Source organism: Dermacentor albipictus, chromosome 6 (genome assembly GCF_038994185.2).
Source record: "Dermacentor albipictus isolate Rhodes 1998 colony chromosome 6, USDA_Dalb.pri_finalv2, whole genome shotgun sequence".
In the NCBI taxonomy this organism is placed as follows: domain Eukaryota; kingdom Metazoa; phylum Arthropoda; class Arachnida; order Ixodida; family Ixodidae; genus Dermacentor; species Dermacentor albipictus.
Window position 1 is genome coordinate 2,242,648 of NC_091826.1, and position 14,007 is coordinate 2,256,654.

At 54.9% G+C, this 14,007-nt stretch overlaps 1 protein-coding gene across 1 annotated transcript; it reads right to left on the reverse strand.

The window, feature by feature from the left end:
- Positions 1-2,884: 2,884 nt before the first annotated feature.
- LOC135912047 (uncharacterized) lies at positions 2,885-4,853 on the reverse strand. Its single transcript, XM_070541435.1, has 3 exons — positions 3,882-4,853; positions 3,444-3,584; positions 2,885-2,902 (listed from the first exon to the last, which is right to left on the reverse strand). Exons 1-3 carry the CDS (start codon positions 4,851-4,853, stop codon positions 2,885-2,887), a joined length of 1,131 nt encoding a protein of 376 aa, XP_070397536.1.
- Positions 4,854-14,007: the final 9,154 nt, after the last annotated feature.

Genomic DNA, 14,007 nt, shown 5'->3' on the forward strand with positions numbered 1-14,007 from the left:
GCACGACTGGGGCGACGCGCATTCCAACGCGACGACGGCCACCAGAGGCGCGCGCCGCCGCCGGCTATCGCCCTGCGCACTCGTCTGGCAACGCTTATCTTTACAGCGGGACTCGTGTTTTTCACAAACGGCGTCGCCCGCGCGCGGCGTTTGACCGCCGACGCTCACCGGCGCTGCGAAGCTCGATGGCGATTTGCGCTGCGTACGTCCACGTTTTGTTCCTTTTATGATTGTCAGCACTGATGTCGGAGGCGCAGAAAGTTCTGAGCGCGGTATTTCCCATTAAAACCGCAACTGCTCCGCAGTTGTTCGACATTAAAAGAGTTATGGGTATGTTGAGGGACGAGTGAAAAGGCGGTCAATCTGAGCCCCCATGAAAGACCAAAGCTCCAACCCAAAAGATTGCCCAGACAGCGGCGCAGTCTGTCCCGGTGCGTACCGGCTCAACAGCTTCGCTCGGCGCCCCCATGGGCGCTGCTTCCACTTCGAGTAAGTCAGATCAGTGAACGATTGTTGACTCGCGCATGCCTGTCTTGAGGTTTCGATCCCTGATCCCTGTTGAGATACGTGCATGTGGCGAAAGCGTTGTTACTTAAGGAATGACTGAGCCAAGCCTCGAGCCGATTTCATCGATGAAAGCCGACTTCTACTGGATGCACAAACAGAATGTTGATTCATGGCTTGTGTGAAAATTACGTCCCAATGCGAAATTTGAGCGCAGCTCCTTAGGTGTTTTGAATTAGCGATATATTGAGGTGGGAAATTGGAGAGAGAGACATGTGCGCATGTACAAACCATGGACTCTTAGTTTTGCACACCATACCGTGTTTACTCGATTATAACGCGCCCTCGATTGTAACATGCACCCGTTTTTCCGTGACCCCCCCTAAAAAAAAATCCTTTACAGTACCGCTCACCTCATTCTTTCATACAGAACTACAACTTTCTCTCATTAGAAAACATCAATAACTTACTCCCAATGCACTAAAGTTGCGATAAATAAAAAAAAAATCTCAGTTTCGCCGTAAAGGCGAAGCATCGATTCCCATATCCAACTAGCAGACAGCTACACGAAAATTAAGCATAGTGTAATGAAGAAGCAGAGCACAAGGACAAGGCCAGCCAGATCGTCTGTTCCGTGCCTGCAGTGCAACCAGTGGGCCAGCCGGATCGCCAGTGCTTAGCACGAGCGTGAACCGTTCGGGCAAACAGCTGTTCCTCCTCTACGTGACCTGCCTTCTCGATTACGAACAGACGCTACCAACTGAACTGTTCAATACACCCGATTAAAATTAGTGGATGTGTGGGATATTCAAGAACATCTACACCCTGGAACTCCGGTCTCGCCTCTACCTCCCGTCATGCCTGACTCTCCCCAGCCGACGTCGCCGCCACCCTCCGTTGCCTGCTCTGACGCTGTCCCGCAACGCCATCCAGCGATTTTCAGCGGTACTAATGAGCAGGACATCAATTACAGGTTGTCTACATACGAACGGGTGAGCTTGCACAATCGATGGGACGATACCGCCAAGTTAAATGCCGTCATATTCTACCTTGCGGGAGTGGTTCACCTGTGGTTTAAAAATCATGTTGTTGTTAAAAACTTTATTTAAACAGAGGTGTTCGGGCCACGTAGGCCCCTGGGCCCCCGCACGACCGTAGTCCACTCAAGTGTTTATGTTCCGTAGGTCCATAACACTGGCAGCCCGGCTGGTCGCGATGGTCTGCGTTGCCGGGTCCTCAGAGCGGAGCACGGTCTCCCAGTCCTCCCACGATGTCAGGTGCTCCAGGCCCCGCGGGGGAGGGTCCGCCGGGCAAAGCGAGAGGATGTGAATGGCGGATGCGAACGGTTCGGGACAGAGGGCGCAGGCGGGCGTGGGGAAAGAGGGATGGTAATGCGATAGGGTGACAGGGGAGGGGAGTGTGTGGGTCTGGAGTCGCCTCCACAGTGTCGCATGCCTGTTGTCTAGGGATGGGTGAGGTGGGGGGTAGATCTGACGTGCGGCCCTATAAGCCTGCGTCAGATCGCTGAAAGAGTGCATGCGCTCCTTCGTGAATCCCGGATCGGAGGCCACCTGAGCCCGGTTAATAGAACCTCGGGCTAAAAGGTTGGCAGCCTCGTTTCCGGGATTCCCGGAGTGCGCAGGCACCCATATCAGCTCCACATGGCGGGGTGGAGGTGCAACGGGCGAGTCCAGTATGCAAAAAGCAGGAACATGGACTCGGCCTCGTGCAAAATTTAGTATAGCTGTTTTTGAATCTGTTATTATGTACCGGGCTTCCGTGTGGGTGATGGCAATGGCAATCGCAGCTTCCTCTGCAGCTTCTGGGGAAGTGTGTGGGGGGAGGGGTAGTGTGATGAGTGGGGAGAGGGAGGAGTCCACCACGGCGGCAACCGCTTGCTCTCCCATGCATGCGGCGTCCACCCATACGGCGTCCGGTTCGGGGCCGTAATAGCGATGGAGCGCCTTAGCTCGAGCTCGGCGGCGCGCCTCGTGGTGTTGTGGATGCATGTTCCTCGGGAGCGGCTTAATAAGCAGCTCCCGGTGGATGTGGCGTGGGGTGGCGAGTTGTGTAGGGTCGTTGGCCGGTATCCGGATCCCGAGGGAGTCCAGGATGTGCCGCCCAGTGGAGGTTCGTGTCAGGCGAATGTATTGCGCCTGCCGGTGGGTTTCTACAAGTTCCCCGATAGTGTTGTGGAGGCCCAGGCCGAGTAGTCTCTCTGTGGGTGTATTAATGGGTAGTTTTAATGCTACTTTGTACGCCTTGCGTATTAATGCATCTAGGGCATTAGTATCGTGTCGGGATAAGTGTAAATATGGGGTTGTGTAAAGCACACGACTGAGGACGAAGGCATGGATGAGGCGACATAGGTCGCGCTCCTTCATGCCTCTGTGGTGGGCTGAAACCCGGCGAATGAGGTGCGAAATCGCACCTGCAATCTGCTTGAGTTTCTTCAGGGTGGTGGTGTTTTTACCATCACTCTGGATATGGAGTCCCAGTACTCGGAGGGTTTCAACCTCCGGCACTGGGCGTCTGTCCAGCTCGATCGTGATGGGGGAGCATGGGGAGCAGCGATTACGAGGTCTGATTAGTAGCAGTTCGGATTTTTCTGGGGAGCAAGAAAGACCGATACTGGTAGCATAATTTTGGGTCAGGGTGGCTGCAGATTGGAGAGTGTCCTCTATGCCGCCGTCACTGCCGTGGGTAGTCCACAGCGTGATGTCGTCGGCATAGAGGGTGTGTTTGAGATGGGGTATGGTTGCCAATTGTCGGGCCAGGGGGATTAGGGTGATATTAAATAGAAAGGGGGACAGAACGGACCCTTGCGGGGTGCCAACACTCCGTAAAGTAAAAGAGAGGGAGGTGAGTGGGCCAAAGTGTATCTGAGCCGTGCGGTCGGTCAGGAATGCCTGAATGTAGGTGTACGTACGTGCACCCACATTCAGTGGCGAGAGGGCAGTCATGATCGCATGGTGTTCTACGCGATCAAAGGCTTTGGAGAGGTCCAAAGCCAAGACTGCCTTTGTGTGACCCGGGATAAGGGGGTCGAAAATGTCGTGCGTAAGTTGTAGCATGGCATCCTGCGCGGATAAATGGGGGCGGAAGCCCACCATGCTGTGAGGGTAAAGGTCGTTTTCCGCCATGTGTTGTGTGAGTCTCGATAATACTACATGCTCGAAAAGCTTTCCGAGGCATGAGGTTAGCGAGATCGGGCGAAGGTTTTGGAGTGTAAGTGGTTTGTTGGGTTTGGGTATGAAAATAACCTTCGCATGACGCCAGGACTGGGGGAGGGTGCCCTCCCTCCAACACTGGTTGAAGTAGTCCGTAATCTGTGTGATGGATTGATCATCCAGATTACGAAGCATAGATTTGGTTACCTGGTCGGCGCCAGGTGCGGAGCTGGTACGGAGAGTCAGGAGGGCCGCTCTGACTTCCGTCTCCGTTATGTCCGTGTCGAGTGTGGGGTTGGGCTGCCCTGTGTAGGGAGGTAAGCGAGTCGGTGTGCCTGGGGAGGTGTAGGTTTTTTGAAGTGTATCTATAAGGCTGTCAGGGTTGTCCATGTGTGCGTGGACGAGTCTTGTTATATGGTGTTGTGTTGCTGTTTTTGTCTGCGTCGGATCTATAAGGTGGCGGAGGAGTTGCCAGGCCCGCTTGGTGGACAGGTTCCCAGCAATGCCGTCGCATATCTGGCCCCAGTTGGACCGGCAGAGCTCCTCAGAATGTTGTTGGATTTGGGTTTGCAGCGCGGCCAGCCGCTTTTTAAGTGTCCTGTTTAGCTTATTCCTCTTCCACCGTTCTAGGAGGCTGTGGTAGGCCTCCCAGAGGTGGGCCAGTCGGGTGTCTAATGTAGGGGTTTCTGCAGGGGTTTCAATGAGTTTTGTGTTGCATTGAACGTCATCCTGGAGCGATTTCACCCAGGTGTCGATATCGGAAATAGGGGTGTCAGAGCGGGCCGCCCGAGTGGTGCGGAGAGAGTCCCAGTTTATGAGTTTGTGTGTCATGTAAGTGTGACGGGGTTGTTTGTATGGGACAGTGACCTGTATAATGTAATGATCGCTGCCTAGTGTGTATTGTGTTCTAGTCCAGGTGACGCCTCGGAGGGAGTGGGTCAGCACCAGGTCCGGGCTGGTGTCCATGCTGACGCTATTTCCGATCCGAGTGGGCGTCAGGAAGTTGTTGTGTACTGTGAGGTGGAGGCTCTGGAGGAGCAGCCAGAGCCTGCGACCTCGGTGTGTTGTTGTTTTGTATCCCCAGTCTGTATGTTGACTGTTGAATTCTCCGCCGACTAACAGGCGGTGCTTTCCTGCCAGCCGGTGCACCGATCGAAGTAGGGACTCTAGAGACGCCATCGGGTGTGATGGGAGGTGATAAATGTTGACAATAAATATAGATGGTAACGTGTGTTTATGGTGTATGATTTCAGTGATCACGCAGGGCGTCTCTGAAGCGATATGGTGTACCCTGTGAGTGATGCTACGGTGTATGAGTGTGGACACCCTGGGTTTGTCTGTGGCGTCCGAATGTACCGAGGTGTAGCTGGGAAGGGTTGCGCAATGTGCAGTGTCTTGGAGTAAAAGTATTTGGGGCTGAGGAGTGAGTGTGGGAAGTAAAAGCTGCAGAGGTGCACGCTTGCCCCGGAAGCCACGGCAGTTCCAAGTTAGAATTTGTAGGTAATTATTTCCCCGCGCCGCCATACTGGAGCGTGGGGGGGGGGGCGGAGAGGGGGGGTTAGTTGCGTGTCCATTGGAATGTGTTGGACAGGAGGGGTGAATTGTGTAGGCTGAAGGGTGGGTTGCGAGGGTATGGAAGGACGCATTTGTGTGAAGCGGTGTTCTATGTTTTCGAGCATCTTGTTAAGCATAACATCCATGCGGTGCTCTAATTTCTCCGTGAGGGTTTCTACGAGGTGAGTGAGTTTAGACTCGAGGCGTGTTTCGAGTTCTTGTAGTTTACGATCGAATTTAGCCTCAAGCGCTCCGAGTTTGGCATCTATGTCTGTCATCTGAGGGGGTGGTATTTCCTGTGTGGTTCGCTGTTTTTTCGTGGGAGGTGTGCTGGGAGATTCCGTCTCGGGGGGTGGAGTGGAGTTAGGGAGGCCTGATTGTGTCGGGGGTTGGGTATGGACGAGGGAAGCAAGGCGACTTACCTCTTCCTTGAGGGCCTGGAGCTCCCGTTCCTGTTGCAGCGCTTCGGGAGTCTTGGTGAGCGGGGGGGTATGTCTTCCGGCGACCAGGTCGGCCCATGTGAGATGTCGAGCGTCCGAAGGGCGAGAAGCTGGGCTGCCGGAGCGTCGACGCGGGCTGGGACTGGATCGATGGTGTTGTCGATGTTCTGTCTTCTTTTGAGTGGATCGCGGCTGGCGTGTAGTAGGACTTCGATTTGCTTTGCATCCACTTGTTCCGGTCATGTGTCCTCCACCGCAGAGAATGCATTGTGGAGCGCAGGTTGGGGGGTCCACTCTTTCATGAGTTTCACCACATCTTGGGCATCGGTGGGAGCGGGGCAGGGTACATACATCTGCTCGATGTCCTGGTTTTCTGCAGTTCGCACAGGCGTCGATGTGTCCCCGGTAGACCGTGCATAGGTGGACACCGCCGCCGTAGATGATTTTCCTTGGAACTGGTCCGTAGGCGAAGGTGATAAGGATTGAGCGTGTTTTCCCCATACGTCGGGCATCAATGATGGGGACTTCGGAATTTCGGGCCTCAAGGTCTGCGATGACCTCACTGGGGGTTTCATCCCAGAATGCGTTCGTGATCACTCCGCGCACCGCCCCGGCTGGTGGGGCAATGTAGGCTGTGATAGCATATTTTCGGTCGCGTAGTGTAATTTCCTTGAGATCGACGAGTTTGCGGGCGGTCTCTTGGCACGTGGTGGCGATGGTGCACGTGTTGTTGGTGGGATGTACTCGGATCTGGATGTCTTGTTGGCCTTGTAGCTGCGCTGCTTGCATGATTGTGGCGAGTAGCGAGCGCGGTGGGATGTCGAGAAGCGCGAGCCCTCCCTGCGATCGGTAGACAATCTTGTAAGCGTCGGCAGGCAACGGCGCGAGTTGGCGACCTTTGAACGCTGCTGCTCTCGCAGCGCGCAGCTGTTCCTGGCGAGGCTGGAACGTGGGCGGCGATGGCGTCGTGGCGTTTGCGTTTTGTGGCGTCCCCATGCTGGATCCTGGGCATGCGGGAGACGATTTGGAGGCTCCGGTCGTGTTCCGACGGGACGCGTGCATGGACAGGACATGCTTCCAGTCCCGGGGGTTGTATTCGGACGGGTTCAAGTCCTCTGCAGACACTGTGACCTGCATGCTGGAGTCTGGGAAGTGGCCGCGCGAGCCTAGTACGGCGGCTGCGCCGCTGCCAGAGAGGAAGGCTGACGGCTCAGCCGGAGAGCGTCGGATTTCCAAAAATGTGGGGTCCTCGGGAAGCTCTCACCTTGCTGCGTTGATTGAGGTAGGCAGTGGAGCTCCACAGCGCGTTCGCTGACCACTGAACAGGTCTGTGTGCCTGGTGTAGTCGTGCGCACTCGAGATAGCAGCGACCGGTAGTTTTCGCCGTCGCGGCGGCCGAGCGTCTCGCCGGAGCTGGGGAGCCGGAGTCGCCGGGGTTTCGAGGCGAGCCGTGCCGCTCGCGGTGCCTCGGGGGCCCCCGGCTGGGGGCGGCGGTTGGGGCCGAAGTACGTGCCGTGGAGCGGTGTTTAGGCACGTCTGACCTCGACAAGCGCGTGTCTGGATCTCCTTAAAAATCACGAAACCGACTTTCAGTTCTGGTCCGCGTTCAAGGGCAGTTTCGCTGAAGTTTTCGGTCGCCCCGCCGTGCACAAGTTGCACGCCGAGCAGCGGTTACGAGAGCGAGTGCAACAACCCGGTGAAACATTCACCTGTTATATGGAAGAGGTTCTCGACCTATGCAAGCGTGTGGATGCTTCTATGCCCGAAAATAAGAAATTGAAGCACATATTAAAGGGCATCGCCGATGACATTTTCCAAATGTTGATCGCCAAGAGCCCGCGCACCGTAGCAGAGCTCATAAACTTGTGCCAAAGCTACGACGAGTTGAGGAGGCAGCGCGATTTAACCAGGCGCCCCTCAGTGGCTGAGGAGGCCCTCTCTTCCATGACAGTCTTCCCTGATCGCTCCCCCCTGCTCACACAAATCCAAGCTTTCGTGCGGGAGGAAATTGCACGTCAGCTTTCCGTACTGCCCTTCGCTGCGCTACACCAACAGCCGCCGCTGCCGCAACAGCCTCCTACACCGCTCGCCCCTACGCTCCGGCGGGTTATTGAAGACCAAGTTGCTGAAGCTCTACCAATGCAGCATCAGCTGTACCCTGGGGCCGCGGCACCTACTTACGCATACGTCGCCGCGCAACCTCTTCGTCAACCACTCGTTGCGTTACATCCACGGCCGCGACCACCCGTTCATCACCCCGTTCATCGTCCAGCTCCTGCGTTTGCTAATCCTTGGCGCACACAAGACAACAGGCCCATATGTTATGCCTGCGGTATTCCCGGCCATGTTGCATGACTCTGCCGCCGCCGCATACTGCACTCTGATGGGTTGGTGCAGTCGCCTTCCCACGCCGACGTGCAACCTTTTCACGACGCTTAATTTAGTCGGCAGTCGAACAGGCCACCAGCCGAGCGCCCGGTCCTCAGACGTCGTTCGCCTTCCCCGCGTCGCCGCTCGTTATCCCCCATGCGTCAACGCCCTTCACCCACGCAACAGAAAAACTAAGCGCCGCAGTTCAGGAGACAAGAACTGCGTCGCCATCGATCTGTACAAGTCCTCCATTATCGCCTTCGAACGTTGTCGACCTTACTGTTGACGGTGTCCCTACCGTTGCGCTAATTGATACTGGAGCACCCGTGTCTGTCCTAAACGAACGCCTCTCTCGCGCCTTACGAAAAGTTACGATGCCACTTTCCGGGTTTTCTCTTCGCACAGCAAGCGCCCAGCCAGTTCAGCCTTCAGTAGCATGCACAGCTAGAGTTGTTATTTAGGGCGCTCTCTATATTGTGGAGTTTTTGGTTCTGCAGTCCTGCTCTCACGACGTGATACTTGGGTGGGACTTTCTTTCGCCAAATAACGCCGTCATCAATTGTGCACGTGCTAAAGTCGCATTATCACCTCTGTGTGACGTGCCTCTCGTCGGCGCCCCTTCTCTTCCCGCTAAGCTAGTCCTTCAGGAATACAACGCCATACCGCCGTACTCGTCTGCCGTTGTTCCTGTCTTCTGCGGCGCTGTCTCTGAAGGCACTGTCCTCTCCACTTCTTCGGAACTCTTCATAACCCGCAAATATGTCCCCCACCCTTTCGCCACGCTTGACATTTCAGCCGGTCTCAGCGCCATCGTTGTCTGCAATCCGCTTCCTACAGCCCTGACGGCTCTTTGCGGCGAAGCACTTAGCTATGTTCAGCCTCTTCATGACATGTTTATAACCTACGTGCCGGATGCTTCGTATGCAGAGCTCACCGACGTCTGTGCACGTTCCGCTTCTGCTCCGCCATCACCTGACTTATTCAGACCTTTCATTGCCGATGACCTCACTTCCGAGCAGCGCTCCCAGCTTCTTCACCTGCTTGCCCAGTTCCGTCCTTCTTTTGATATTGCTCAGCCTATTCTGGGTCGCACGTCAACCGTCAGCCACCACATGGACACTGGCTCCAACGCGCCATTGCGGCAGCGCCCGTACCGCGTATCCGCCAAAGAGCGTCATGTGATCAGTGAGCACGTAGACGACATGCTTCAGCGCGGCGTCATTCGACCTTCCAATAGCCCGTGGACATCACCAGTGGTTCTCGTCACAAAAAAGATGGTTCTATTCGATTCTGCTTCGATTATCGCCGTCTTAATAAGATAACGCGAAAAGACGTCTACCCTCTACCGCGCATTCACGACGCTCTGGACAGCTTGCCAGGCGCTGGATTTTTTTCTTAGTTGGATTTACGCTCGGGCTACTGGCTGGTCCCGATGTCAGCAGTTGATCGCCCTAAAACTGCATTCATTACTCCAGATGGTTTATACGAATTTAATGTGGTGCCATTTGGCCTATGCAATGCGCCTGCTACGTTTGAACGAATGATGGACAATATCTTGCACGCTCTAAAATGGAGCATGTGTTTATGCTACCTCGACGACATCGTTCTGTTCGCCCCTGATTTCAGCACGCATCTTCTTCGCCTTAGGCAAGTGTTGACGTCCTTGACCAACGCAGGCCTGCAAATGAACCTGAAAAAGTGCCAGTTCACCGCGCGTAAGCTCATGATTCTAGGTCACGTCGTATCACAAGACGGCATTTGCCCCAACTCACGCTGTGGCAGAGTTTGCTAAACCTAAGACACTCAAAGAACTCCGCACCTTCATCGGCCTCTGTTCTTACTTAAGACGCTTTGTTCGCAATTTTGCCTCAATTATATCACCCCTGACACATCTCTTAAGTGCGCCAACGACCTATCCTCCTGGTCTCCTGCATGCGACGCCGCGTTCGTGACTTTATGCCGTCTCCTGACGTCTCCGCCTATACTGCGACACTACGACCCCACTGTCCCAACTGAAGTGCATACCGATGCCAGTGGTATTGGCCTTGGCGCTGTCCTTGCGCAGCGCAAGCCTGGCTACTCCGAGTACGCGTCGTTGCTTACGCCGGTCATGCGCTGACCAAAGCGGAACGCAATTACAGCGTCACAGAAAAAGAATGCCTGGTCATCGTTTGGGCACTCGGGAAGTTTCGCCCTTAGTCATATGGCAGGCCTTTCCATTTCGTTACTGACCATCACGCCCTTTGGTGGTTATCCTCTTTAAAAGACCCGTCTGGACGCCTTGCCCGCTGGGCTCTGCGCATTCAAGAATACGACATACACGTCATCTACCGCTCAGGTCGCAAACACACTGACGCTGACGCTCTGTCCCGCTCTCCGCTGCCAGCCGACACGGCCCCCGTCTCCACCATTGAAGCGGTATCCTCGGTCGACATCGACACGTGCGCATCAGAACAGCGCAAAGATCCTTGGGCGGCCACTGTCCTGGATCTCCTTTCTGGCTCGCCTGCATCTCCCATCTCCCGCTCCCTGCGTCGCCAGGCTGCCCATTTCGCTGTCCGGGATAACTTCTTGTATCGACGCAACCACCAGCTCGATGGTCGCAAGTGGCTCCTGGTTATCCCTAGGACTTTGCGTTCCGACATGTGCGCGTCTTTCCATACTGACCACCCGCCGTGGTTGCTCAGTGGCTATGGTGTTGGGCTGCTGAGCACGAGGTCGCGGGATCGAATCCCGGCCACGGCGGCCGCATTTCGATGGGGGCGAAATGCGAAAACACCCGTGTGCTTAGATTTAGGTGCAAGTTAAAGAACCCCAGGTGGTCAAAATTTCCGGAGTCCTCCACTACGGCGTGCCTCATAATCAGAAAGTGGTTTTGGCACGTAAAACCCCAAATGTTATTATTATTATTTCCATACTGACCCACAACGTGCATACGCAGGCGTTTTGAAGACGTATGAGCGCCTGCGGCAACGTTACTACTAGCAAGGAATGTTTACTTTTGTCCAAAAGTTTGTCCGCTCGTGCCCACAATGCCAACGCCGCAAATCTCCGCCTCATCCGGCCCGCGGTTTTTTACAGCCGCTTCCGTGCCCTGCTCGTGCCTTCAACCGTGTGGGAATTAACCTGTACGGGCCGCTACCGCTAACACCCGCTGGCAAACGATGGATTATTGTCGCAGTTGATCACCTTACACGCTATGCTGAAACCGCTGCTCTACCTGCAGCAACCGCCAGTGACGTTGCATCCTTTCTGCTCCATCGTTTCATTCTTCGTCATGGCCCACCTCGGGAGCTGCTGAGTGATAGAGGCCGTGTGCTTTTGTCGCAGGTGGTTGAAGCTCCGCTTGCTCAATGCCGCATAGTTCACCGGACCACCGCTGCATACCATCCTCAAACTAACGGGCTTACGGAGCGTTTCAATCGCACCCTTGGCGATATTCTTGCCATGTACGTTTCATCGGAGCATACAAACTGGGACATCATCCTCCCATTTCTCACGTACGCATATAATACGGCTACACAAAGTACTACAGGATTTTCACCATACTTTCTTCTCTACGGTCGAGATCCTTCTCATACCATCGATATGGTTTTGCCTTATACACCAGACACGTCAGAGTGTGCTCCCGTTTCAGCCGTCGCCCGATACGCCGAGGAATGGCGTCAATTAGCCCGAAAGTTCACCTCCGCCGACCAACAACGACAAAAGCCAACCGTGATGGCGACGCTACGAATCCGAACTTCACTCCCGGCACATTTGTCTTATTGTCCGTGCCTTCTACCACGCCTGGACTTTCGACAAAACTTCTCTCGCAGTATAATGGACCATACCGCATCGTCGAACGCACCTCTCCGGTCAACTATGTCATAGAGCCGCTTACACCGGCATCCGACAAGCGCCGCCGTGGACGGGATGTTGTTCACGTTCACCGCCTGAAACAATTCTATAACCCGCTCGTCTCCACGTCGTAAGTCGCCAGGATGGCTCCGCTTCTGCACCGGGGGTAATTGTAATGAAGAAGAAGAGCACAAGCACAAGGCCAGCCAGATCGTCTGTTCGGTGCCTGCAGTGCAACCAGTGGGCCAGCCGGATCGCCAGTGCTTAGCACGAGCGTGAGCCGTTCGGGCAACCAGCTGTTCCTGTCCTGCGTGACCTGCCTTCTCGATTACGAAGAGACGCTACCAACTGAACTGTTCAATACACCCCATTACAATAGTAATTTTATCGGCCGTGTCAACTTTTAAACAACCGCTTAGTAACTAAAATAACAAGCATGATGTCACGCGCGCACAGGCAAACATGAACACGTCTCATTAATGACCGCGGAAACTGTCAGAACGCTGGAACGACGAAGTGCGGTAGCAGGAGCGAGGGAATTGACCTATGTGCGGCCTCTCGTTTCACGCGAACAACCAGAACACGGCGGGTGTCCCGGCCACGGCGGCCGCATTTGCGAAAACATGCGAACGCGCCCGTGTACTTAGATTTAGGTGCACGTTAAAGAACCCCCGGTGGTCGAAATTTCCGGAGTCCCCCACTGCGGCGTGCCTCATAATCAGAAAGTGGTTTTGGCACGCAAACCCCCATAATTTAATTTTTCTTTAACATGGCGCGGTGTGCCTAGATGCGCAGACTCCGTCACAGATATCGCTTTCAAGCCGAGTGGCCGCGCCCTACACGTCGCAGGTTGCCTCTGCTGTTTACGTGCAAGTTTCGGGAACGGCCGTGATGCGGCCCGATTTCCGACCGTCTCTGCACACGTGATCGCTTTCCTTCTAATTGCGGCATTGTGATGAACTCGGCGTGTCGTTGGAGTCGGCACTTCCATGCTGATAGAGCAAATGCACAAAACGGGAAGATGGACTGTTCAGTAACCTAAGCCAAAGGAAGCATTGCCTAAGCACACGTGCTACAGCACATGGAGGAAGCTACGGCAGCTAGGCCGCCTCGTACGACGCGGCCATTTGATATGCTGATCTGGAGACATGGTAACGCAGATTTAGGGTCGTACTCTATTCTAACGCGCACGCAATTTTTGGACCCATTTTATCGAGAAAAAAAAATACGGTATTATTCCTTCAAGACACACTCCTCTCCCAATCCTTGATGGTCATGAAGGAAGCCTTGTAGTCGGAGAAATGGAGGCATATATGTTCGATTATGGCGTCCGCGGTGCTGGGTCAGCTCGTTTCGCAGCAGCAGCAGACGGTGCACTTCTACCGGTTGCGTCGCTCGTTGTTCTGACTGAACTCGGGAACGCGTGTCTCGCTCGGAGCGCATTCTCTAGCGGAGGCGCAGGCAGAGTTGCGCATGCGTATTGGGTCCGAAGTCCACGCCAGCACTTTGTTTCCATGTACACCATGCTTCCACCGATGCCGTATATGGCATCGGTGGACGCACTCGCAGCATGCCTTATTAATTACATCGGCGACCGGATGACATTTTTACAATAGCTAGTAGGTTCAGCGGGGTGTGGCGTTTCTCGCGGCGCTCGACGTTTCTGCGCAGGCACGAGTAAGGGAAAGTGCGAGAGAGAAAATCTGGGGGGCTCTGCTTCTTGAATATGTGACTCTGCCTGCGCACTACGGAGAAGGTTAGCGCGTGTTGTGAGCGGTTGTCCCCTAGACATGCCGGCATTGCGGAGTGCGGTGGAGTTTCTTTACGTTCCGCCACTCGCTGCCCGCCCGGTGAGGCAGTGGACATGGACGCCCCATTTGGTGATCGCTGTGTATGAAGGGGCAAGGTTCTGACTAGTGTTGTATAAGTCGTGGGTCCCTTTTTTCGTCGAGACGATAGATTGAATTTTTTACAAGCGCTGATCCAGGAGGGCAAATGTAACCGGCAAACGGAGGCCTCAGGTTATAATAAAGCAGGCAGCGCGGGACCTCCGGGGCATCCAAGGGGTAGCTCAAAGCTGAAAGCAGGGCGGCCCGTGGGTTGAGGCCGCGGAGGCTGGAGCGTACCAG